The sequence below is a fragment of the Trachemys scripta genome, chromosome 10 (genome assembly GCF_013100865.1).
Source record: "Trachemys scripta elegans isolate TJP31775 chromosome 10, CAS_Tse_1.0, whole genome shotgun sequence".
NCBI lineage: Eukaryota > Metazoa > Chordata > Testudines > Emydidae > Trachemys > Trachemys scripta.
Window position 1 is genome coordinate 39,480,927 of NC_048307.1, and position 27,648 is coordinate 39,508,574.

Sequence of the window (27,648 nt, forward strand, 5' to 3'; positions counted from 1 at the left end):
GAGGGTACTGAGGAGGAGGAGGAAGACACCCCAGAACCCCTAGACGCATGCAGCCAGGAGGAAGGTAGCCAGTCGTGGCAGCTGGTGCTTGGGGAAGGACGAACACCAGAGGAGGTTCCCAGTAAGTGGCTTTTATTTTGGGAAGAAAGTTATTCAGTGCAGGCTCTTGGGGCAAGGAGGGTTAGGGCTGCATGCATGCCTAGATGCGGAATAGGGCATTGATGTGCTCTCTCACACCGTGGTAATTGGCCTCAGTGATCTCTTCAAAGGTCTCATCCAATAAAGATTTTAAACAAAACCGGCCCCAGGACCGACCCTTGGGGCACTCCGCTTGAAACCAGCTGCCAACTAGACATGGAGCCATTGATCACTACCCGTTGAGCCCGACGATCTAGCCAGCTTTCTATCCACCTTACAGGCCATTCATCCAGCCCATACTTCTTTAACTTGGCGGCAAGAATACTATGGGAGACCGTATCAAAAGCTTAGCTAAAGTCAAGGAATAACACATCCACTGCTTTCCCCTCATCCACAGAGCCAGTTATCTCATCAGAGAAGGCAATTAGGTTAGTCAGGCATGACTTCCCCTTGGTGAATCCATGCTGACTGTTCCTGATCACTTTCCTCTCCTCTAAATGTTTCATAATTGATTCCTTGAGGACCTGTTCCATGATTTTTCCAGGGACTGAGGTGAGGCTGACTGGCCTGTAGTTCCCCGGATCCTCCTTCTTCCCTTTTTTAAAGATGGGCACTACATTAGCCTTTTTCCAGTCATCTGGGACCTCCCCCGATCGCCATGAGTTTTCAAAAATAATGGTTAATGGCTCTGCAATCTCACCCGCCAACTCCTTTAGCACCCTCGGATGCAGCGCATCCGGCCCCATGGCCTTGTGCACATCCAGTTTTTCTAAATAGTCCCGAACCACGTCTTTCTCCACAGAGGGATGGTCACCTTCTTCCCATGCTGTACTGCCCAGTGCAGCAATCTGGGAGCTGACCTTGTGCGTGAAGACAGAGGCAAAAAAATCATTGAGTACATTAGCTTTTTCCACATCCTCGGTCACTAGGTTGCCTCCCTCATTCAGTAAGGGGCCCACACTTTCCTTGATTTTCTTCTTCTTGCTAACATACCTGAAGAAACCCTTCTTGTTACTCTTAACATCTCGTGCTAACTGCAACTCCAAGTGTGATTTGGCCTTCCTGATTTCACTCCTGTATGCCTGAGCAATATTTTTATACTCCTCCCTGGTCATCTGTCCAATCTTCCACTTCTTGTAAGCTTCTTTTTTGCGTTTAAGATCAGCAAGGATTTCACTGTTTAGCCAAGCTGGTCGCCTGCCATATTTACTATTCTTTCTACACATCGGGATGGTTTGTTCCTGCAACCTCAATAAGGATTCTTTAAAATACAGCCAGCTCTCCTGGACCCCTTTGCCCTTCATGTTATTCTCCCAGGGGATCCTGCCCATCTGTTCCCTGAGGGAGTCAAAGTCTGCTTTTCTGAAGTCCAGAGTCCGTATTCTGCTGCTCTCCTTTCTTCCTTGTGTCAGGATCCTGAACTCGACCATCTCATGGTCACTGCCTCCCAGGTTCCATCCACTTTTGCTTCCCCTACTAATTCTTCCCTGTTTGTGAGTAGCAGGTCAAGAAAAGCTCTGCCCCTAGTTGGTTCCTCCAGCACTTGCACCAGGAAATTGTCCCCTACACTTTCCAAAAATTTCCTGGATTGTCTGTGCAATCCTGTTGGCTCTCCCCAAGGCACAGAAACCCAGAGGACAGTATGGCCGTGAAACAATCAGACCCTGTGCTTATTCACCATTTTGGGGCTCCCGTGGGTTATGTGTGCTCACTTTGGGACAGGCAAATTATTCTATTGTGTAGATTGTGCTTGCCCTTAAGTATGGGGGAATCATTGCTCTGTCTGGTGTGAACAATGCTGCCTCTGTTAAGTGTTGCATTTTGCTTTTACAGATGCAACCTTGAGATCTCAGCTGTCCGTGTTATCACCGGCCGAAAAACTCCAAAGAATTAGGAAGATGCCAGCCATTCTACATAAAGCCTTGGGGGTAAAAGAAGAAAGTCTCTTGGGTGCAGTGGGGAGGCCCACTTGGGCCACAATTTCACAGACACTCAGCTCCCATTTAGGCACCAGAATAAGTGGGCAGATTTTCAGCTTAGCTCAGCATGCTGTGTGCATATTGGGTGCTGGGACCTTTGAAATTCTGGCCCTTACTGGGGGTGTGAGTGCTTACAAATCTGGCCCATAAGGGTCAGGCAGAATTGTAGCCCCTGACTTCTGGGAAGCATATGGGATAATCAGTTCCTCATTCTCTCCAGGGCCCCAAAGAGAGTGGGGCCAGAGCTCTGCCTCTATGTATAGATAGCAGAGCTAGCCAGTAGAAATGCCACCTTTCTAATTGCTGGTAACCAGATCCGTGAGGCCCTGCCCCCTGCTCCGCCTCTTCCCTAAGGCCCCACACCTGCCCCACCTCTTCTCTAGAGGCCCCGCGCCCTTCTCCATCTCTTCCCTCAGGCCCATCCCAAATTGCTTACTCTTTTCCCCCCTCCTATTGCTTGCTGGATCGTCTTCACCTCCCTCCCCGCCCCCCAACAGGGCTTCCTCTGCTCTGGGGCTGGGATGAGACTGGGAGCTGCTGCAGCCTAACAACAAACCTGCCTGCAGGTAAGAGATGGCCCCAGCTGAACAGGGGTTGGCAGGGATTAAGGACCCAGTGCCCCCCCTCCCATGGTAACTGGACTTTTGGTGTCCAGTTAGTACATTTGGCTAGACACTGCCAGGTAGGGTTGCCAACTGTCTAATCACACAAACCCAAACACCCTTGCCTTGCCCCCTTCCCTGAGGCCCCGCCCCACCCCTCCTCCGAGGCCCTGCCCGCTCACTCCATCCCCCCTCCCTCTGCTCGCTCTCCCCCACCCTCACTCACTTTCACTGGGCTGGGGCAGGGGATTGGGGTGGGGTAGGGAATGCAGGAGGGGGTGCGGGCTCTGGGCTGGGGCTGAGGCAAGGGGTTGCGGTGCAGGAGAGGGTGCAAGGTGCAAGCTCTGGGAGGGAGTTTGGGTGCAGGAGGGAGCTCAGGGGGTTGGGGTGTGGGAGGGGGTGAGGGGAGCAGGCTCCGGCCGGGTGGCGTTTACCTCGGGCGGCTCCTGGTCAATGGCGCAGCGGGGCTAAGGCAGGGTCCCTGCCTGCCCAGGCTCCGTGCTGCTCCCAGAAGTGTCCGGGACAACCCTGCAGCCCCTCGGGTGGTGGTGGTGGGGGTAAAGGTATCTGTGCGCTGCCCTTGCCCCCACTCCACAGCTCCCATTGGTTGGGAACTGAGGCCAATGGGAGCTGCAGGGTTGGAACCTGCCTTAGCCCCACTGCGACGCTGACCAGGAGCCACCCAAGGTAAATGGGTCCAGGGGGCTCCACATGCTGCTCCCTCCACACACTGCTCCCGGAAGCAGCCAGCACGTCCCTGCAGCCCTGGGGGGCAGGGGGCACCGTGTGTTGCCCCTGCCTGCAGGCACCACTCCCGCAGCTCCCATTGGCCGCAGTTCCTGGCCAATGGGAGCTGCGGAGTCAGCGCTCGGGGCGTAGGCAGTATGTGGAGACTCTTGCCCCCGCACCCCCAGGGACCGCAGGGACGTGCTGGTCACTTCTGGGAGTGGCGCAGGGCCAGGGCAGGCAGGGAGCCTGCCTTAGCCCCGCTGCGCTGCCGGACTTCTAGCAGCCTAAAATCTCCCGGTTTGGTTTCAGTAGCCTCTGGGACATAGAGCCAGATTCCGGGAGACTCCCGGTGAAACTGGGAGAGTTGGCAACCCTACTGCCAGGTCACCTTTTTGACTGGACTTTCCAGTTGAAAATTGGGCACCTGGCAAATGGCACCCAGACACAGATGCCAAAAAACGGACTGTCTTGGTAAAACCCAGATGGGTAGCAACCCTACTAGCCAGCCACATGGGGGCAGGGGAAAGAGGCTGCACCCTATAGTGGGCCCCCCATGGGGCACTGCAAATCCCCTCTGCCCTGGTATGGCCCATGTTATTTCCCATCACAGAAGCCACGTTCAAAGGTCATGCCTGGGATTTACTTTAAATTCTCTCTTCCCGGATCCTCCCCTTTGGCCCCTTTTGTTGTAGAGCATAATGGACTGAGCCTCTGCTTCAGCCTCTTCCTTAAGCCAGGCCTGTCGGATCTCCCTGCCTGTGTTCTACTAGCATGGCTCCTTTACAAGTTCTGGGAGACAGGAGGGGAGTGGAGAAGGGCACACGCTTTATAAGTCTATATAACCCTGCATCTGTAGTCCCCAAGTGTGTGTGACACAGGCATGCCCAGACACGCACAGGGAATCCTATTATACCTATGTTTGATCAGCTTCACCAAAGGGACTTAACTCACCCCCATACTAAACTAGCCTCGACTAGCCTTGGGTGGGACTCAGGGATTTCACCACTGAAATTAAATAAAATTGCTCCACTGCCGTGGGCACCACACCTCAGGAATGCCCCTAACAAGAGTTATAATACCAAAGGTTGTAAAGTAGAGATATCCAGGCACTGGGAGGATACAGAAAGACCCAATAAATGGTAAAATAGATAAAATAAGCTCTGACCAGCGAATTTATGATGGTCATCTGCAACAAACAAAGAAAGTCATAAATAAATTACAATTTGAGCATGAGAGAGAAAATATAAAAAAGACTTGAGCAGGGAGGAGCAAACATAGGTGCCAGTGCATGATTGGTTAAATTTTGTTACCTAGGGGTATTGAATAATGTGATGGGTTTAATAGAGTTAATGGAAGTAGTTAGTTTTACCTATATAATGGGAGCTATCTCTGGACTTCAGTTCAATATCAAGTTGCTAGAACTCTGAACACTCTGCACAACCGTGATGTGCAGAAGCATTGGCGGGAACCCCCAGACAAGTGGATTTTGACTGGCCATCGGGTTAAGTTTGTCTGTGTATTGGGAGTAGTGAGCATAATATATTTGCTTGGCATATATATCCTGTTGCATGTTGCACAGAATACATATGCCAGAATAGATGTTTAGAGAACAGCTATGTAAAGCTCTTTCACTGGGAAAAGATCCTGCAGACCTGTAGAGCTCTGAGCCCCATGGGAAAGGGTAGGTGACTTACCCTCAAGCCCTCAGAAGGGAAAGGGTAGGAGTGCCTAAATTGACCAGGTCAAGCCTTGAGCCCTCGGTAGAGTGTGTGGTTAGATGTCTGGCTGCGTGTGTGTGTTCTCTGTGTGCAGACAGCCGGCACAGCAGACCTCGAGCGAACCACCCAATGACCACAAGATTTGTTAAGGTTCAAAGGCACCAGGCCAGGTTTATTGTCGACAGAGCACAGTATATAGCACCTGGCAGACTCTACGAGGATACTAAGACATGTATGTCCATGACAATAGACACAGCTCAGTGAATGGCAGGACTTTCCATTCCCCCCTTGGCTGGACAAAAATACTCCCTCCGAGATACATCTTTATACCCTAATACAAACATGTTACATACTGCCTCTGACATACTTAATTACTGCTCCCTGATGTGGTTAGTTATCACCCATCACCTTGTACATGTTGATTTGATTAAAACATCTTTATTATGTACTGTCATCCTGACTTTGTCTTTTAGGAGGGGTTAGTGTGTTCCTGTTATCTTTGGGGAATGTTTTTGTATCATCCTTGATATTGGGATGTTCTGGTACCACTTGATATTGGGATGTGTTTGCATGAGTACTCTGTGCATGTACATTGGCCAAACTGGACAGTCCCTCCGCAAAAGAATAAATGGAAACAAATCGTACATCAGGAATGGTAACATACATAAGCCAGTAAGTGAACACTTCAGTCTCCCTGGTCATTCTATTACAGATTTAAAAGTCACTATCATTGAACAAAAAAACTTCAGAAACAGACTTCAAAGAGAAACAGCAAAACTAAAATTCATTTGCAAATTTAACACCATTAATCTGGGTTTGAATAGGGACTGGGAGTGGCTGGCTCATTACAGAAGCAGCTTTTCCTCTCCTGGAATTGACACCGCCTCATCTATTATTGGGAGTGGACTACATCCACCCTGATTGAATTGGCCCTGTCAACACTGGTTCTCCACTCGCGGAGTAACTCCCTGCTCTCCATGTGTATAATGCCTGCATCTGTAACTTTCACTCTATGCATCTGAAGAAGTGAGGTTTTTACCCATGAAAGCTTATGCCCAAATAAATCTGTTAGTCTTTAAGGTGCCACCAGACTCCTTGTTGTTTTTGTAGATACAGACTAACACGGCTACCCCCTGATACTTGACACTCTGTGCTTTGTACTTCTTAGGAATGTGTATTTCTGCAATATCAGCCCTGTTCTTGCCAGATTCTGTGAGCAGGTCCTGCCTTATACCGGGCTTCTGATACAAGGGCTTATGTTTCAGGCTCTCTCCCTACTACAGGGTACAGGTGGGATGCCCTAGATTTTGGCAAGGAAAGATAAGAACTGGCTGATCATCTTGGTTATTGTGAGACATTTATATGGGAAATGTTTTCAGAGCTCTGCAAAATGCAGAATATGATGTTCCAAAACTGTTGGAGATGAAGCAGATCACCTGAGGTGGATGGGTCTCAGAGCTAAATCAATTAAGGGTGAAAATAATCAACATCTTTTGACCTAGCCCAGCCCTGTATTTCCTGCTTGGACCACATGAGCATTGACAAAAACAAAGGAATCCAAAGAAAAGCCTCTGATGATGGGACCCTCTAGGCTGAACACCATGATTATGGAACATCCTGATTATGGAAAGACACAAAACGTCGGAGACTAAGAGAAGAAGAGAGTGCACAAGATGTTATCCATTACAGAGGTTACATTCTGCCAGTGGGAGTGTCTCATGAAAGGTAGATTCCAGCACTCTGGGCTGGACTAGTGCTGTAAGGACTGACCATCAGGCATGGGCGGCATGTGAACTGTCCGTTCGGGGAGGCTAACCCCAGCCCCTCCCCCACAGCTGCCGGCTCCCCAGTCCCAGGCCACCCTGGCTGGGCCGCTCCACCCTAGAATCTCTAGCCCTGGGCCACCCCGGCTGGCCCCAGCACCCCCAGCCCTGGAGCGCCGGGTGGGTGGCCTGAGTGCCCTCAGTCTGGGAGTGCTGGGCAGGTGTCCCCAGTGCCACCAGTCCTGGAATGCTGGGTGGGAATCCCCAGCCCTGGAGCACTGGGCGGGTGGCCTCAGCCGCCCCGAATCCCAGAACAAAGGCTGGTCCTCCTTAGCTGCAGCCCCTTCCCATTTTGGGGAAGAGGAGCAGCCTGGGCTGGGGCCATGAGGGAACAGTGCGAAGCAGGAAGATCTTGGGAAAGAGCATGGGCAGGGCCACTCCTGGCTGTTTGGGGAGGCTTAGCCTCCCCTGGCCTGCAATACTTGCTGCCCATGCCATTGCGGGAGAAATTCCTTATTAGACTGAAAAAGAACTTGTTAGAATAGACTCGAGACTGCATTTTATGTTTTTCTTTTCTCTGTAAACTGGTGATTCCAATCCTTGTACTTCTATCTATTTTGGATCTTTTTCTTAAGCTCTGTTAAATTAACTTATATTTGGTTTCTACTCTACACATGACCAAGTGCTTTGCGCTAAAGTGTGTTGAATGAGGGGAGGCTGGTGAACTGGGGTGCACTGCTGGCCCGGGAGCAGCAGATTGATGTATATTGTGGGTATCCAGAAGAGAAGGGACTGGGCACTTGAGTGTCCAAAGGTGGAGCATGCAGGGATCATGGAGCCCAGAGTGGAGTGCTTGTGCTGCCAGCAGCTGGCAGAGTTGGGACCATTTTTTCCCCTAGAATGTTCTGATGAACATCAGCTCTCTCACCCTGTAAGCAGGTGGTAGTGACTCACCCCAGACACCTTGGGGAACCCCAAAAGTCTCACAGTGGCCTCTGGATGTAACCTGCTCTCAGGATGGCAGCAGCCTGGACACCTTCAGTTTGTTTCTATTCATGTCATTCAGTGCCAGCTTCACTGGCATGGAATCTGCATGACTGACCTCCTGTCCTCCTCACCCATGCCTGCCAAGGGATGGGGCAGCCTCCTCCAGAGTGGTACTGGGGCAGGGGATGGATGAGCATTCAGCTGGCAGAGGATCTGTGTGGGAACCTTGGAGGGCATTGGAGTGAACTGTAGGGCATGCCAACACTCGGGTGCTGCCTAGCCGGAATAGCAAACCCCAGTGATTCGCCTTTGGATCCAGGGCCAAAATTCCCTTTTTTTCAGGGGGGTTTGGATGCAGGTACAGATCTGCGTCCTATCTAAAGTAAAAATATCCCATTCTCTTTTCCCCATGATGGGAAAGGGGAATTCCCCTTTCACGTCCATGGACTAAATCTCACCCACATAGCTCCATTAACTGAGGTGGCCCCTTGTCTCTAAAGTTAACCTGTTCCTTCCCACTTGCCTCACCTCTGAGCCGATCAGCTGCATGCAGAGTTGAACGGTTGGAACAGCACCAGATGTGGTTCTCAGATTAGTGCCCTGGGGAAACAACATAAGGAAGGACAAGGTCAACAAAATCCACGTGAGAACATCAGCTCCTGAGAACATCAGAGTGTCAGATGGCAACCCATAGCCTGTAATAGCTTTGACTGGCTGGTGCCAGTCTGTTATGGACAGCAGGCAGCAAGGAATTTGCTTGCTTCCCTGCTGCAGCTTAACATGCCAGGAGATTGGGGCTACCAGGTGTGCCAGGGCTGCCATGACACTCCAAAGGGATTCCAACAGGCCATCGGCAGGATATGGCTACAGGCATGCAGGAGTGAAGAGCCAGCAGTGAAGCAGTTAATAAGCTGGAATGAATGACAAATCAGAAGTCAACCCCCTAGCATTCAGCTCTATGGTCCTGTTTCTAAAGATGACTGGTGAGGTCTGTGCATCATTGCCTGCTCCCAGGGACTACCCACACCCAGAGAGAACCCTGTGCCAGCAGCTATACACTCCCCATGTAGGGTCCAAATCCAGAGAGGGGCTGAGCAGCCATAGCTCCCACAAAATGAGTGGGAATTGTGGGTGCTCAGCACCTCTTAGAACTTGGTCTAGAAATTATTTAACATGGGGTTAAGTTACAGGGGACAAGTATGATAGCTTCTCCTAGCTGGCCAGGGCCCGTGAGCACGCAGCAGGTACCACATGTTGGTGGGTTAACACCCTCATAAATGCTCCAGGGTCAATGCAGGCTGAAGTCAGCCTTCCTGAGCAGGGGCGGCTCTATGTATTTTGCCTCCCCAAGCACGGCAGTCAGGCAGCCTTTGGCGGCATACCTGCAGGAAGTCCGCCAGTCCCGCGCCTTCGGCGTACCCGCCGCCAAATTGCTGCCGAAATTGCGGGACCGGCGGACCTCCCGAAGGCAGCCTGACTGCCGCCCTCACGGTGACTGGCAGGCCACCCCCCGCGGCTTGCCGCCCCAGATACGCGCTTGGTGCGCTGGTGCCTGGAGCCACCTCTGTTCCTGAGTGAAGGTAACAGATTAGTTGCCCTGCAGTTACCGGGGTCAGCCTTAAACATGAAAAATAACTGCAGGAATATGTTGATCCAGCAGGAATTTAGTTGGTTTGGATCAAATCGGAGAGCCTTGGTTGGGACTGGCTCTGGTTCGCCAGTCCCTGCTGGGGATGAACGTAACTGAAAGAACCTGGCTTTGTCCCCAGACACCATGCTCACCCAGTACTTCACTACAGTATTGTTCCCAGATCAGGCCGAGCAGACGCCAGACAAACTGGCAGCAGTGACAAGTGAAACACTCCTGTGGGTAGAGGAGGAAGCAATGACCTTTCATCCTCTCTGGAAGCCTAGAGACAATCCTGTGAGACTCCATGCATTGTGATGAGAACAAATGCCAGCTGCAGAGGCCCTATGCAGCCTCAATGTCCATCTGCAGGGACATCAGAGACACCTCAGATGTTCTCCCACTGCACTCCACATAGAGCAATTCCTCCTCTTTCTCCTGCTCCACAAGAGCTGTTCCCTGGATGAGAACCCAGGACTTCTACTGGTTGCCTCTGTCTGAGTGAACTCCCCCTGGCTCTCATTGTACTGCTTATCATATTATCCCCCCATTAACACACCATGAGAAAGCCCCCCCGCCCTTCCTCTTCTCTTTGTCTGGCAAACACCTCTTCCCACCATGCAAAGCACCTCTACCCCGTGCCTCACTCTTGCATGAGATCTCCTCCTGGCTGGCTCTGTTCATTCTAAGTTCTTTCAGCTACCCAGGCCAAACCAGGATGGGATCAGACAGCAAGGTGGGTGGTACATGACTCATTCTTACACAAGGAACTCTTCCAGCAGGACACAAGGGATCAGTGTTCGATCAGTCCTCAGCAGGACCCAGAGCAGTTACCTGGATTGGAACATCATCCACACGAACCCCACTCCGGTTGCTCTCTGCCACAAGACTCCGATACACACGGTTGGTTAGGGGCAACACAGAGTAACCCAAAGGCTTTGGCTTGTTCTCAGCTTCTGTTTCTGACACTAGGGAAAGGAATCACATCAAATACACTTTATAAAGAGAAAAAAGGACTATTCCCTGCCGTGAACCTGGCAGGACTACAGCCCTAAGAGCCCGGAAAACCCAGCACTACCATGCTGAGACCCCAGAAACTCAATACTACTGTGCTGAGGTCCCTCAAGACCCAGCCTTGAGACTCCCAAAACCCAGCACTACCATGCTAAGATCAGCCCAAAGCCAGCATTAACTCCCTGAGATGCCCCAACACACAACACTACTGTGCTGAGACCCCCCAAACTCACCAGTATCATGCTGAGACCCCTCAAACCCAGCACTACCATGCTGAGACTACCAAAGCCCAGCACTACTGCGCTGAACCCCCAAAACCAGAAAACCGAGCAGTCCTGCACTGAGACCCCCAGAACCCAGCACTACAGCCCTGAGATCCCAAAGCCCAGCACTACAGCCCTGAGACCTCCAAAACCCAACACTACCGCACTGAGATACTGCACTACCTCGCTTAGACGCCCCTAACCCAACAGTACGTCACTAAGACCCCCAAAACACACCATTAGCTTGCTGAGACCCCCCAAAACCCAGCATTACCATGCCAAGACCTGACAAAGCCCACCACTAATGCCCTGAGACCCCCATAGCCAAGCACTACCACATCGAGACCCAAAACCCACTGAGACCCCTCAATGTCCACCACCACCTTGCTCAGACCCCCCCAAACCCAGCACTAAAGCCCTGAGACCGCCATAATCCAGCATTAAAGCCCTCAGACCCTCCAAACCCAGCACTATGTCACTGAGACCCCACCAAAACCTAGCACTACCTTGCTAAGACCCCCCAAAACCCTGCACTACCACACTGAGATCCCCAATGTCCAGTACTATCACGCTGAGACCCCACAAAACCCAGCACTACTCTGCTGAGACCCCCCAACCCAGAATTATAGTCCTGAGTCCCCCAAAACCCAGCACTACCTTGCTTAGACCCCCTAACACCAGCACTACCACACTGAGACCCCCCAAACCCACGACTAGCTCGCTGAGATCACCCAAAATCCAGCACTACCATGCTGAGACCCCACAAAACCCAGCACCGTGTTGCTGAGACCGCACAAAACTGAGCACTATGTCTCTGAGACCCTCCAAAACCCAGCACTATGTCCCCGAGACTCCCCAAAACCCAGCACTACCATCCTGAGACCACCAAAGCCCAGCACTACAGCCCTCAGGCCCCCTAAACAAATTACTAAGTCGCTGAGACACCACAAAACCCAGCACTACAGCCTTCAGACCCCCAAACCCCAGAACTGGGGGGAGGAATAGCTCAGTGGTTTGAGCATTGGCCTGCTAAACCCAGGGTTGTGAGTTCAATCCGTGAGGGGGCCATTTAGGGATCTGGGGCAAAAATCTGTCTGGGGATTGGGCCTGCTTTGGGCAGGGGGTTGGACTAAATGACCTCCTGAGGTCCCTTCCAACCCTGATATTCTATGATTCTATGAACTAAGATGCCGAAACCCTCCCCCCGCCCAAACTCTGCACTACCTTGCTGACACCTCTCTAAATCCAGCACTACCACATTGAGACCCCAAAAAGCCCAGCACTATGTCACTGAGACCCCACAAAACCAGGCACTACAGTCCTCAGACTCCCTAAACAAAGCACTAAGTCGCTGAGACCCCCCCACAAAACCCAGCACTACTGGTCTGAGACCTCCAAAACCTAGCACTACAGCCTTCAGACCCTCAAAACCGAGAACTAAGTTACTGAGACCTCCCCCGTAAAACCCAGCACTACAGCCCTGACACCCCCAAAACCAAGCACTACTGTGTTGAGACTCCACAAAATCCAGCACTGCCTCGCTTAGACCCCCCAAAAGCCCAGCACTACAACACTGAGATACCTGAAAACCACCACTATTTCGCTGAGACCCCCAAAACCCAGCATTACCATGCTGAGACCCCCCCAAAACCCAGTATTACCACACTGAGACCACTGAAAACCCAGCACTACCGTGCTGAGACCCCCCCAAAATCCAGCCCTACCATGCCAAGACTCCCCAAAACCCAGCACTGCTGCACTGGAACTGCCGAAAACCCAGCACTACATTGCTGAGACCACCCAAAACCCAGCACTACGGCCCTCAGACCCCTAAAACCTATGTCAAGGCTGATTCCCCACTCTGACACTTAGAGTGCAGAAGGTGAGGGCCTGCAAGGATTATAAAAATTAATACTGGCCACTCCAGGCTTGTATTAAACTCCCAAGGTTACAGCTTTTCTCTGACCTTGGATTGGTAAACTCTGCCACCACCCAAATGCAGAACCCCTTTGAGAGCCCAGGAAGACGCACTTGGGAATTCCTTCCTGTGGGGTACCCTCAAGCCCTTTCATGCCCCCCTCCGGGGAAGAGCTAAGAAAGAAAAAAAAGGAAATCAGCTGTTGCCACCAGCTAATTGAACAATGTGCACAAACCTCTTAAGAGACAGAAATCCAATCCTGTTCTTAAAAAAGGTAAATTGTATTTAAAGAAAATATATCTGGAAACTCAGACTATTGCTAGATTTAAAAAAGAGTAACTACAAGGATAGCTTTCTTGACGTCCCACTTAAAGTTTACAAGAAAAACAAAAGCACCTGGGGTTAGCACAGAGGAATCCACAAGCAATAATGAAAAAAAAAGGAATAAACCTAATCTTGTCTTTCTAGACATTCCTGATCTACTTACATATCTGGGGTTCTAAATGAGTAGTTTCTAGGTATGATTCTGATGATCTTTTCATACCTGGCCCAAGTTTCTTACAGTATAGCTGCTGCCCTGTCCGCCTCTCCCCGGGAGAACAACAACAGACAGACAAAAGGGAGTCTTTTTTAAATTTTAAAAAGTTCTAGCCTTCCCATTGGCTCTTCCCATTCACTTCCTTTTACCTATGCATAGCAGAGAGACTTTTTTTAACCCTTTGCAGGTAGAGCAAGTAGAGAACAACTACTAAGAGGGATTTTATAGCTATTGGCTGGCTGGGTGTCCATAAAAGGGAACTACCCTCACCCCCCCTTCATTTATCACAACCCAGTTCTAAGTCGCTGAGACCCCCCAAAGCCCAGCACTACCTCGCTGAACCCCCACCAAGCCCAGCATTACTGCGCTGAGACCCCCCGAAACTGAGCACTACCATGCTGAGACCCCACAATACCCAGCACTACCACGCTGTGATCTCCTAAACACAGCAGTACTGTGCTGAGACCCCTCCAAACCCAGCACTATCACACTGAGACCTGTCCCATGAGACCCCCTAAATCTGCAGCACTACAGCCCTGAGATGCTATCCCATGGGATCGAAAGCAGCCTGATGACAGCTTTGAAATCCAGCTTGGACCACTGCAAATTGCTGCCTGCTGGAATGGAACAATCTTTGGAGTGGCCTGGGAGACCATGGCTTTGTTGTGACAGGTGAGTGAGTGCTGTGCCAGTACCTGCTGTTACTTGCACTCCTGGGGGAACTCCAGCTGGGAATTGGGTGGGAGCAAAACTCAGACCCCTAGAATTCCCCAGGAACTCTTCTGTCTCACACACAGAGCCACACTAAATCCAGAGCACTTCCTGTGGCCTCGCACTTCTGTCTAGCTTTCCACCCTAGATATGTATGAATATCTTTGGTGCCCAACAAACCAGAGTGAATCAATAGTTGTACCTAGATCTGCCTATGTCCTTTGCACCAGTGGAATGATCCAAAGCTGGTTGAATCTCAGAGAGAGGAACTCACTTGTTTTGTACGGATAGTATTCGATCACCAGGCTGGTATCATCTGAGAAGAGGGTGGCCCCATCCCTGCCTTGGAAGAGGAAGGAGGAGTTCCAGGTTGGTTTCTCTGGGGGTCCACCAGGTTGGGTGACCTTAGATATGGGGGCGAAAAGACGACAGTGTCAAAATATACAGAGAGAAACACCTTATTTAGGGAGCACTGGAGGATGTGTGGGTGGGGGAATTCCTGTCTCTCCTTTGATAATGCAGAGTGTGCAGTAAATCCATGGGACAAGAGGCCTTTATTGATTGACTAAAGGGCATTCCACAGAGCACACAGATTAGAAGCTGTCAAGACTGGGCCTTCAGGCATCAGTGATCCCTGTGTCTCCCCAGGGCTCCCTGCAGCGAATCCAGCCAAGCAGACTCCTGAGGGAGGCTTGTACTGTGCCCCTTCAGGACGCTATGTTCACGGTGACTATTTGCAGGGATAGCAGGTGGCCATTCCAAAACCAGGGAACAATCTATGAATCTAGGGTTGCCAGGTGTCCAGGTTTTGACCAGAACGCCTGGTCGAAAAGGGACCCTGGTGGCTGTAGCCCATAGGATTATTCTGCTAGCTATTATAGCCTACTAATCCAGCCAGCAGTATTAATTAATATGTTTCTTTTTCTGAAATTAATCCATTTTATTCTTATATTTTATCAGTATTAATTCCTTGGAATTTAGAATGTGTTTCCTAATAATAAGTTTTGCTGAAATGCTGAAATGGAAGAAGCCTACTGGCCTGTAAGATCTGGTAAGATCTGCTATATAGCAAAAAGTAGAATTAGTTATAAATATGTCAGCATAAAAACTGGGAACCTTTGGCACAGATAAGAATGGTCCCTGAACTTTAGGGAACTAAAGGGAGGAACTATCCACATCACATCACAGGTTTATCCGGCATCTATAACCAGTTGGTAACCGCAGGATACACCACAAATCGAGGTCATCAAGAGAGCCTAGGTTGGCAGTTTTGGAATGAGATAATCCTTATTAATATATTTAGAAAGTAACTGTCATAATCCCCTAACCTATAGGAGAAGGGTACTCATACATTTCTTAGGGTATGGAAATAAGATTTGGGTATAGTAGGTTGGGCCGGAATTACATAGGTCAGGATCCTATAAAATACCTTGTAAGAGAGCGCTCTTGAGTTTTTTTAGCTCTTAGGGTCTGCTATGTTCTATATTCTAAGCTCTTAAACTCTCTTTAAGTTCTTTCTCTTCTAACTCCTGAAGCTTCGGTTTCTTGGAGTGCTTTTTCCAGTTTTCCTATACTCTGTTCTGTCTTCTATCACGTTATCAGCTCAGCTTGTGCAGTATAGTATAACTACTCAACATTCCTAACTATTGGGGAAGCCAGCACCATCGCGTAATCGGGCATGCCAGGAGTGAGGCTGGTCCTTTACCTATTACCGGGCTCCCCAGGAAGGGTGTGAGTATGTTAGGTTAAGGTACTTATAATAGAAATGTTACCACCAGGAGTTTTGGAATTCTTTTACTGTTTTGCAGTTATAAGCTTCATTGCATTCCTTATTTTTATGTTAATGTCAATAAAGATTTTATCAATTTGGTATTGTCCTCAGTGTACGCGTTCTTGCCAAGCATCCCGAGAGTCCTCTCCCGATATAGAAAGTTCTTGAACTCTGTAGTCTGAATTGGACAAGAACCTATAAATCTTCTGGTCGGATGCGATCAGTGGCGAGCCATAAAAACTAACTCATCAAATTCAGGTCAACATGGCTCTGGTCAGCACCACCGACCAGGCCATTAAAAGTCCGGTTGGCGGTGCTGTGGGTCTAAGGTAGGCTAGTCCCTACCTGTCCTGGCACTGCGCTGTGCCCCGGAAGCTGCCAGCAGGTCTTCCCTAGGCAGGGAGGGAGAGGGGCATGGGGCTCCGCGCTGCTGTCCTCGCCCCGATAACTGGCTCTGCACTCCCATTGGCCAGAAACTGAAGCCAATGGGGGCTGGGGGAGAGGTGCCTGTGGGTGAGAGCAGCGCACGGAGGCTCCTGCCCCCCCGTAACTAGGAGCCGAACCTACTGGCTGCTTCCAGGGCACAGCACGAAGTGAGGACATGTAGGGACTAGCCAGTCTGCCTTAGCCCCGCTGTGTTGCTGACTGGGAGCCACCCGAGGTAAGCCTGCACCCCAACCCTGAGCCCCAAACCCCTGCCCCAGCCCTGAGCCCCCCAAAACCTAGAGCCCCCTCCTGAACCCCAAACCCCTCATCCCCGGCCCCACCTCAGATCCTGCACGCCCAGCCAGAGCCCTCAACTCCCTGCACCCCAACCCCCTGCCTCAACCTGCAGACTCCTCACGCACTCCAAATCCTTTGGCCCCATTCCCCAGCCTGGAGCCCCCTCCTGCACCCCAAACCCCTCATTCATGGCCCCACCCCAGGGCCCGCACCCACAGCCAGAGCCTTCATCCCCCTGCACCTCACCTCCCTGCCCCTGCCTGGAGCCCCTCCCACACTCCAAACCCCTCATTCCCGGGCCCACCCCAGAGCCTGCACCCCAGCCAGATCTGTCACCTCCCTGCACTCCTGCCCCAGCCCGGAGCCATCATTTCTGGCCCCACCCCTGAACCTGCACCCCCAGCCCAGAGCCTGTACCCTCTCCCATACCCCAACTCCCTGCCTCAGCCCAGAGCCCCCTCCCAAATTCTGAACCCCTTGGTTCCACCCCCCAGCCCAGAGTCCCCTTCTGCACCCCAAACCTCTCATCCCTGGCCCCACCCAAGAGCCCGCACCCCCAGCCGGAACCCTCAGTTCCCTCCCGAATCCCAACCTACTGTCTCAGCCCGGAGCCCCCTCCCGCACCCTGAACTCCTCGTTTCTGGCCCCACCCCGGAGCCCTCACCCCCTCCCGCACCCCAACCCCCTGAGCCAGCCCAGTGAAAATGAGCGAGTGAGTGAGGGTGAGGAGATCAAGCAACAGAGGGACGGGGGAATGGAGTGAGTGGGGGCAGGGCCTCAGAGGAGGGGTGGGGCAGGGACGGGGCAAGGGTGTTCAGTTTTGTACTAGTAGAAAGTTGGCAATCCTAGGTCACCAGGCTGCTGAATCTGAAAGTCCTTCGGTTAGCACAGAGATATAAAGGTTAAGACATAGCCTGTCTGGCCAAGCCACAGCAACCAGTCAGCCAAACTGCTATGCACTTCATGTCAGGCTCTGTCTCTGACTCCTCCTCAGTCCAAGGTGAGAGGCCTGTGTCTTTTCAGAGAGCCACCCTTAACCTCACCCTCCAACCTCACCTTTCTCTTTGGTCTCCAGCTGGGGCCTTGGCTCTGCTTCCCTGCTGATAGGTGGAGGGGGACTTCCTTCCTCTTGGCGGTTGACTACCAGGTGTCAATGTCCTGGCCCCTGGGGGTTTCCTGCTGTCTTTATTTGGACATGATTCAGAGCCAGCTGGTTCCTTAATGACCCATTCATTCCACCCCAGACAGCATGGTGGCACACACATCTCATATCTCCTGATCTGCCCCAAGAGCAGACTTAAACCTTCCTTCCCTCCCCATCTCTGGGCAAAGTACAGTGGGAAACTGAGGCACACATAGGCATCTTTAAAAGATTACAGAAAATTCCACTTTGGCACAGAGGCCTATGAGGGTCAATGTTCCACAGTGGAGTAAAGCCCTCACTTTCTACCATGGCTTGAAGCCTCCCCAGACAGCCCAAGTGGGACACAGGACTCTGAGTGCGCCCTGCTTCCGGGTTCCCAGTTCTCCCTCTTCTGAGAGCCCAGCCAGATCCTGTGACAGTCGGTACCCCCCCTAAGGCTTTATGGAGATATGCTTATGTATGTGTATATATATATATAACATAAATAGAATGTGTTGTATGCTACATATGCCATGTAACATATCTCTCTAAAGGTTATGATCTGCTGAATCTATTAATCCTATTTGTATGCATGTATCATTTTTGTACTCAAAGTTATGAATATTGGCCGTGTACTGGCTTGATTTCTAAATAACCTTAGTAGAGCATTTGGTCAGTTCCTGGAGAAAGGAATTTGCAAAGTTAAGTGACCAATCAGGAAGCACTTAAGGAACAATGCATCTTGGAATGCTCCAATCCACATAAGAAGTCTTCCTGGAGACATTCAAGATACCATGTGGGCAATGACTTCTGCCTGTAAAATCTGTGAGTCATGCTTGGACATGTGACTTACCCAGGTGACTCCAGAACTCCATCTTGGAGCTGGACTTTGCATAGGAGAGAGGAGAGGGTCTCCACCCACAAGAGAAAGTCTATTTAAGCCCGTGGGAGACCCCTCCATTTTGTCTTCAGCTGGCTAAAGAGAGAGCCTCTCCACCCCCAAAGATACCTGAAAGAAACTGGAACAAAGGACAGTGACTGCAAGGGGTGTGAGTGATTGCTGGACCCAGACTAAAAGGAGATTAGTCTGTAAAAGGAAGCATTCTGGAACTGGTGAGGATTTTATCTGTATTTAGTTGAATTAGACATAGGCCTGGTCTACACTACGAGTTTAGGTCGACTTTAGCAGCGTTAAATCGAATTAAGCCTGGACACGTTCACACGACGAAGCCCTTTCTTTCGATTTAAAGGGCCCTTTAAACCGGTTTCTTTACTCCACCTCCGACGAGGGGATTAGCGATAAAATCGGCCTTAGCGGGTCGGAATTGGGGTAGTGTGGACGGAATTCGACGTTATTGGCCTCCGGGAGCTATCCCACAGTGCTTCATTGTGACCGCTCTGGACAGCACTCTCAACTCAGATGCACTGACCAGGTAGACAGGAAAAGCCCCACGAACGTTTGAATTTCATTTCCTGTTTGCCCAGCGTGGGGAGCACAGGTGACCACGCAGAGCTCATCAGCACAGGTAACCGTGATGGAGTCCCAGGATCGCAAAAGAGCTCCAGCATGGACTGAACGGGAGGTACGGGATCTGCTCGCCATATGGGGAGATGAATCAGTGCTAGCTGAACTCCGTAGCAGTAAAAGAAATGGCAAAATATTAGAAAAGGTCTCCAAGGCCATGAAGGACAGAGGCCATAACAGGGACGCACAGCAGTGCCGCGTGAAAATTAAGGAGCTACGGCAAGCCTACCACAAAGCCAGAGAAGCAAACGGAAGGTCCGGGGCAGAGCTGCAAACTTGCCACTTCTACGCGGAGCTGCATGCCATTCTAGGGGGTGTGCTATGACTCCCTCACTGGAGAAACACACAGGGAAGAGGGTTCGGGGTATGAGGAAGATGAGGATGGAGGTAATGTAGACAGCTCACAGCAGCAAGGAAGCGGAGAAACCGGTTTCCCCAACAGCCAGGATATGTTTGTCACCCTGGACTTGGAACCAGTAACCCCCGAACTCACCCAAGACCCTGAGGGCACACAGGGGACCTCTGGTGAGTGTACCTTTGTAAATATTACACATGGTTTAAAAGCAAGCGTGTTTAATGATTAATGATTAATTTGCCCTGGCAATCGCGGCCAGTACATCTACTGGAAAAGTCTGTTAACGTGTATGGGGATGGAGCGGAAATCCTCCAGGGACATCTCCAGAAAGCTCTCCTTCATGTACTCCCAAAGCCTTTGCAAAAGGTTTCTGGGGAGGGCTGCCTTATCCCATCCGCCATGGTAGGACACTTTACCACGCCAGGCCAGTAGCACGTAGTCTGGAATCATTGCATAACAAAGCATTGTAGCGTATGGTCCCGGTGTTTGCTGGCATGCAGACAACATCCATTCCTTATCGCTCTTTGTTATCCTCAGGAGAGTGATATCATTCACGGTCACCTGGTTGAAATGGGGCGATTTTATTAAGGGACATTCAGAAGTGCCTGTTCCTGCTCTGCTGAACAGAAATGTTCCCCGCTGTTAGCCACGCGGTGGGGGGAGGGGTGAAGTGATCATCCCAGAGAATTGGGTGTGGGGGCGGGGGGGTTAGTTGGGTTTGTGCTGCACGTTAACCTGGAAACCACAGCCCCTCCTTTTACATTGCAAACCCATTTTAAATGGCCAACCCAATTCATGCTTGATATGGGAAATGAGGGCGCTGCTGTTTGAAACCATTCCCACATGTTAAGAAGGTTTAAAAAGCCAAAAGACTGTAGCTTACCATGGCTGCCTGCAAGCCGAAATCTGTTGCCTGGCACTGCGTGAGTGATCTCTCACACGAAACCGGCAGGCCCTCACTATAAGAGGAAAAATGCGACCTTGTAACGAAAGCACATGCGCTGTGTAATGTGAACAGCAAAATTTAACGTGAAAGAGTGTACCCATTGTTCTCTAAAATGTGTTTTTTTTTAACCACCTCTGCCTTCTCCTCCACCAGCTGCAAATGTTTCTCCTTCACAGAGGCTAGTGAAGATTAGAAAGAGAAAACGGAGGACATGGGACGATATGTTCACGGAGCTCCAGATGTCCTCCCACGCTGAAAGAGCACAGCAGAATGCGTGGAGGCAGTCAATGTCAGACTTCAGAAAAGCACAATATGAACGAGAGGAGAGGTGGCGGGCTGAATTGCGGGATGAACAGAGCAAGTTGCGGGCTGAAGATAATAGGTGGCATCAGCTTGGAGACAGAAGGCAAGAGTCGATGCTCCGGCTGCTGGAGCATCAAACTGATATGCTCCAGCGTATGGTTGAGCTGCAGGAAAGGCAGCAGGAGCAGAGACTGCCGCTACAGCCCCTGTGTAACCAACAGCCCTCCTCCCCAAGTTCCATAGCCTCCTCACCCAGACGCCCAAGAACACGGTGGGGGGGCCTCCGGCCACCCAGTCACTCCACCCCACATGATTGCCCGAGCATCAGAAGGCTGGCCTTCAATAAGAGTTAAAGTTTTAAAATGCAGTGTGTCCTTTTCCTTCCCTCCTCCCCCACCCATCCCAGGATACCTTGGCAATTATCCCCCTAGTTGTGTGATGAATTAATAAAGAATGCATGAATGTGAAGTAACAATGACTGTATTGCCTCTGCAACCGGTGCTCGAAGTGGGGAGGGGAGGGTGGAGTGGTTGGTTTACAGGGAAATAGAGTGAACCGGGTCGGGGGGGGCGGAGGGTTCATCAAGGAGAAACAAACAGAAGTTTCACACTGTAGCCTGGCCAGTCACAAAACTCGTTTTCAAAGCTTCTTTGATGCGCACCGCGCCCTGCTGTGCTCCTCTAACCGCCCTGGTGTCTGGCTGCGCGTAATCAGCAGCCAGGCGATTTGCCTCAACCTCCCACCCCGCCATAAATGTCTCCCCCTTACTCTCACAGATATTGTGGAGCGCACAGCAAGCAGCAATAACAATGGGGATATTCTTTTCGCTGAGGTCTGAGCGAGTCAGTAAGCTGCGCCAGCGTGCTTTTAAACGTCCAAATGCACATTCCACCACCATTCGGCACTTGCTCAGCCTGTAGTTGAACAGGTCCTGACTCCTGTCCAGGCTGCCTGTGTACGGCTTCATGAGCCATGGCATTAAGGGGTAGGCTGGGTCCCCAAGGATCACGATAGGCATTTCAACATCCCCAACGGTTACTTTCTGGTCCGGGAAGAAAGTCCCTTCCTCCAGCTTTCGAAACAGAGCAGAGTGCCTGAAGACGCGAGCATCATGTACCTTTTCTGGCCATCCCACGTTGATGTTAGTGAAATGTCCCTTGTGATCCACCAGGGCTTGCAGCAGCACTGAAAAGTACCCCTTGCAGTTTATGTACTCAGTGGCTTGGTGCTCCAGTGCCAAGATAGGGATATGGGTTCCGTCTATGGCCCCACCACAGTTTGGGAATCCCATTGCAGCAAAGCCATCCACTATGGCCTGCACGTTTTCCAGAGTCACTACCCTTGATATCACCAGGTCTTTCATTGCCCTGGCAACTTGGATCACAGCAGCCCCCACAGTAGATTTGCCCACTCCAAATTGATTCCCGACTGACCGGTAGCTGTCTGGCGTTGCAAGCTTCCACAGGGCTATCGCCACTCGCTTCTCAACTGTGAGGGCTGCTCTCATCCTGGTATTCTGGCGCTTCAGGGCAGGGGAAAGCAAGTCACGAAGTTCCATGAAAGTGCCCTTACGCATGCGAAAGTTTCGCAGCCACTGGGAATTGTCCCACACCTGCAGCACGATGCGGTCCTACCAGTCTGTGCTTGTTTCCCGTGCCCAGAATCGGCGTTCCACGGCATGAATCTGCCCCAGTAACACCATGATTTCCACATTGCTGGGGCCTGTGCCTTGTGAGAGGTCTATGTCCATGTCAATTTCCTCATCACTCTCGTCGCCGCGCTGCAATCGCCTCCTCGGCTGGTCCGGGTTTCGCTTTGGCATGTCCTGGCTCTGCATATACTCCAGGACAATGCGCGTGGTGTTCATAGTGCTCATAATTGCCGGGGTGATCTGAGCGGGCTCCATGATCCCAGTGCTAGCTATGGCGCCTGGTCTGAAAAAAGGCGCGAAACTAGTATCTGACGGACCAGGGGAAGGAGGGAGGGAGGGCCAAGTGACAACATGGCGTACAGGTACAGGGAATTAAAATCAAGAAAGGTGGCTGTGAATCAGGGAGAAACATAAACAACTGTCACACAGAATGCCCCCCCCCAAAGATTAAACTCAAAACCCTGGGTTTAGCAGGCCGTTGATTTCATGGAGGGAGGGGAAACAAATGAATACAGAACAAATCTATTTTTTACATCTTAAGCTGGCAGCCGACGGTGCAGCATGACTGATAGCCACTGCAGTACGATGACGATGGATACCAGTCGTAATATACCATCTTCTGTCAAAAGGCAAGGGGCTGCTGCTGTGTAGCAATGCAGCCTCACGTCTGCCAGCCCCACGTCTGCCAGCACCCAGATCGCCCTCGGCCTCTTCTGGGTGCTTAGCAGAAAATACTGGGCGACTGGCAGAAAATAGCATACTACAACTGATAGCCATCATCATCGAGACAGTTGCATGTCTGCCCAGGTGCCCATGATTGACAGCCACTGCAGTACGACGACGATGGATACCAATCATAATATACCATCTTCTATCAAAAGGCAAGGGGCTGGTGCAATGCAGCCCTAAGGCTGCCAGTCCCACGGCTACCAGTCATGCTGCACCGTCTACCGCCAAAAGGCAGTTAGCTGCTGCTGCTGTGTAGCAATGCAGTACCACATCTGCCGGCACCCAGATGACATATGGTGACAGTGAGCTGATCTGAGCGGGCTCCATGCTTGCCGTGGTATGTTGTCTGCACAGGTAACCCAGGTAAAAAGGTGCGAATCTATTGTCTGCCGGTGCTCTGACGGAAGGGGAGGGGCCTGATGACATGTACCCAGAACCTCCCGTGACACTGTTTTGCATCATTCAGGCATTGGGATCTCAACCCAGAATTCCAATGGGTGGCGGAGACTGCGGGAACTGTGGGATAGCTACCCATAGTGCAATGCTCCGGAAGTCGACGCTAGCCTCAGTACTGTGGACACGGTCCACCGACTAGAGCACTTAGAGCATTTTATGTGGGGACACACACAATCGGCTGTATACAACCGATTTCTATAAAACCGGCTTCTATAAATTCGACCTAATTTCGTAGTGTAGACATACTCATAAACTGGTGTGTTTTATTTTACTTGGTAATTCACTTTGTTCTGTCTGTCACTACTTGGAACCACTTAAATCCTACTTTCTGTATTTAATAAAATCACTTTTTACTTATTAATTAACCCAGAGTATGTATTAATACCTGTGGGGGCAAACAGCTGTGCATATCTCTCTATCAGTGTTATAGAGGGTGAACAATTTATGAGTTTATCCTCTATAAGCTTTGTACAGGGTAAAACGGATTTATTTGGGTTTTACACCCCATTGGGAGTTGGGCATCTGAGTGTTAAAGACAAGAACACTTCTGTAAGCTGCTTTCAGTTAAGTCTGCAGCTTTGGGGCAAGAAATTCAGACCCTGGGTCTGTGTTGGAGCAGACGGGCATGTCTGGCTCAGCAAGACATGGTGCTGGGGCCCCGAGCTGGCAGAGAAAGCAGAGGCAGAAGTAGTCTTGGCACATCAGGTGGCAGCTCCCAAGGGGGTTTCTGTGATCCAACCCGTTACAGATCCCTCCTCTGCAACAGGCCTGGGCCCACCCTTGCCATGGGCTGGGGGAAAGGAGGACTCTCTGATGGTTCATATTAGCTCTACTGTGTTTAGCATGCCCCTCCTCCACAGACCTTTGAGGGCACCATGTGGCTCTGTGTGTGGGGTGGGATGGATGAGCGCACACGCACACACTCTAGTAAGGGGCTTTTGGCACAGAGGGTTTTGGAGAGGCATATGAGGCTTTGTGGACTGGGATCGCAACAGGGGAAGGGTATATGAATGGATATTCTTCCTGAATGACGCCTGGGTGCCAGGGAGTGCCAGGGCAGATCTGTGGGAATGGAGTGAGAAGCTATGGCCTCCTTCCCTCACATTGAATGAGAAACAGTAGGGCACATCCATCCCCAGTGCATCTCTACCCATCGCAGCTCCAGGGATGAATTTGGTTCAGCATGCTGGAATATTAAGGCCCATCATCAGCCATGCTTTAGCAATGTGGGATGGGAAAGTGACGCTCATGGAAACAGGACTTGGGGCCATCTCCTCATCAGCTGAGCTCCACTGCCTCCAGCAGAAGGATGCCAGCTGACACCAGTGGAGGGTCAGACCACAGCCTGCTCTCTCCTGCCCAGATCCCCAGCACTTCCCCCCTTTCTGAGAAGCAGACTTTACCAGCCATGTTTCTTCAGGGCAAGTGAAATAAGCCTGTCTTTGCTTCAATCGATCTTGCTTCCCTCTCCCTCCATACTGTGTTCACAGCTCTCTGCTTTATTTAAAGAAATCCAGGTTGTTTGAAATTGTTTTCCTCAAGGCTTCAACTCCGGCTATGTCTCTCTCCATCTCTCTCTCTCAGGAATATGCATCTAGATATTTCTTGTCAGATTCCTCTATCTTCGCGGTACTAAAGGGCAAAACCAATAAGAACACCCCCACTCTCCCATCGTTAAACAAGAAATCAACATTCGTTGATGATGCTTTGGGATTTTTCCATCTCTACCAGGGGAAAATCAAATCTATTCCAGTCCCCCAAGCAATGTGCTATGGCTAGATGGGCCCCTGTGCTTCCAACATGCCATGCCGGCATAAGGGGATAAGCCACATTAATGGATGCAGCATGCTTCAAAGGACTGGGAGGATATGTGGGATTGCTCCTGCTGGGGGAAGGGCGGAGGAGAGAATCCTCTTGCCCCTCCAGCTGGATTCATATTGCAAGCTCAGATGGAGGTGAAGGGGTTAAGCTCTGTGGGCTCTCTATCCCAGTAACACTGCCAGAGTTCAGTGGGGAGAGAAGCAAGCCACTGAGGATTAGCTTGTTTGCATGTCAAAGGGAGCAGGTGCCTCAGAGCAGCAAAGAATTCACCAGTTGGGAGCCTGGATGGGAGGAGCTCTGAAATCCCAGTGGCTTCTCCCCTAGCATGGTTTGCCCCTATATTCCCATGGTCCCAGCAGGTGCTGCTAGAAATACCTCCCTGGGAGTGTAGGGAGCTGGGAAAGAGATACCTCCTGGGGTGCTGTTAGAAGAGGCACGTGCAGGCAAGCTGGGAGTTTGTGGAGTACCTGAGTACTGTCCCATTGCGAAAATGGAGCAGTCAATGCAGGGCTTGGAGAATCTCCAGGGCTTTGCCTGGTCCCTGAGCCAGAGAGAGCTGCACTGGGGCAATTCACTGCAGGATGGAAGCAAAGAGTTTGGGGGAAAATGGATGCAACACATGCCATATGCACAGCAGTTCTGTCCTGTGGCCCAGAACCATGGAGACAGTGTTCTTTAGAGGCTAGGATAGAATGGGAATCAAGACCCCTGGGTTCTATTCCCACCTCTGCCACTGGTTAGCCACATGATCTTGAGCAACACAGCATCTAGGAACCACTCAGTGTCCTCAAAATGTATACATTTGGGGATACTGAAACCCCACAACACACTTGCACTGAAGCCAGAAAGGAAAGGAGCCAGCTAATAATTAGCCATTAGGCCTGCCAAGTTCATTAAACACCCCATAGAGTGCAACTGTTACCCATAGTGAGCACAGGCTCACTACCCTTGTGAACTTCTCCCCTTTCATGATCTCTAAGGTGGGAGGCCATGGGGCAGAAGGACTTGTTAACAAAGCACTCAGTCTTCCTGTTCCTGGGGATAGATGGCTCCTGCAGCCCAACACTCAGTCAGTGTGTTCCTGGGGTGCATGGCTGTCTCCTGTTAATAGAGAATTCAATCTGCCTGTTCTATGGGGTGTATGGTTGTAGCTTGCTACTGCAGCCTAGCACCCAGCCGGCATGTTCTGGGATGTATGGCTGTGGCCTATTAGTAGAGAACTCAAGTTGCTTGTCCCTAAGGGTGTGTTGTCCATTTTCCATATGCCTGTTACCTCCGTGGAGCAGGGGTGATGCTTTGGTGTCTGGTACAGTGCAGGACTGTTGGTGCCTAAAATACAAACAACACCAGCACCTCTGGCTTGCTACAGACTCCCAGGCGAAGCATATTGCACCTAGTTTAATATTTGCTGCTTCTTTTTTTAACCAGATCTGGATCAAAACTAGAATCATGAATCCTCATCTGACTGAATTTCAGGGAAGTCACTTTCAAATCCCTAGATCCCAATTTGTTACTGTAGAGCTTGATCAGATCTGAATCTACCAGGGGTCAAGACAGTGGAGACCTCATAAAGAGCCACTGATCTTATGAGATTACAACCATTTGTGGGCAAAAGGGTCTCAAGAACAGCTGGAATAATTTCAGGGCTGTTCAATCCAAAACTTTGTGCTGATGCTGTGAGCATGAACTCCGCTACCAAGCTAAGCCAAGTCCAGATTCAGCCCAGCTCTGTTTACAACTGTCAAAGTAAAGAAATAAATTGTGCAAGAGGATGACAATGTGACCCCAAATGCCGGCATGTTTGCAGCCAGCCAGTCCTCCTGTGGGTTTGATATCACCGCCCAGTGCACTAACGCTATGGGAGGAAGAGAGGCGGGGAGGGACAATGGGGATATCTGAGCACCACTGACAGTCAGAAATCTCCCCCTCTACATAGCACAAACGTAGACATCGCTACCATAGCTTTAACTACAACCCTGTGCTTTAACGCAGACACAAGATACTCTTTCTACACTGGGCAGAGTCATCTCACCTGCTGTGTTTTGCTCCTTAGGCTAAAGCTATTGTGCCAACATAAAATAAAAGGCAGATGGGTTTAGCTCTGTCTGCTGTGTCGCATCAATTTCCATCCTAGTTCCCAAGCTCCCGTCCTGTTGGAAATTGGTTCTACACAGCCCTGACTGGCTTGGGGACAAGGCATAACCTTCCCAGAGATTCTCTGAGCCCTGTTTTGATCACTCAGTTTTCACAGTGGATCA

At 50.8% G+C, this 27,648-nt stretch overlaps 1 protein-coding gene across 1 annotated transcript in view; it reads right to left on the minus strand.

Annotated features, from left to right (window-relative positions):
* Nucleotides 1–27,648, minus strand: part of LOC117883881 (coiled-coil domain-containing protein 33-like) — a 202,192-nt gene that overhangs the window by 23,576 nt on the left and 150,968 nt on the right. The window contains exons 9-11 of the mRNA XM_034783715.1: nucleotides 14,262–14,391; nucleotides 10,378–10,511; nucleotides 8,445–8,516 (exon numbers count right to left, since the gene is read on the minus strand). Of these exons, the coding sequence (XP_034639606.1) occupies nucleotides 8,445–8,516; nucleotides 10,378–10,511; nucleotides 14,262–14,391 (336 nt within the window). The remainder of the gene's footprint in view (nucleotides 1–8,444; nucleotides 8,517–10,377; nucleotides 10,512–14,261; nucleotides 14,392–27,648) is intronic.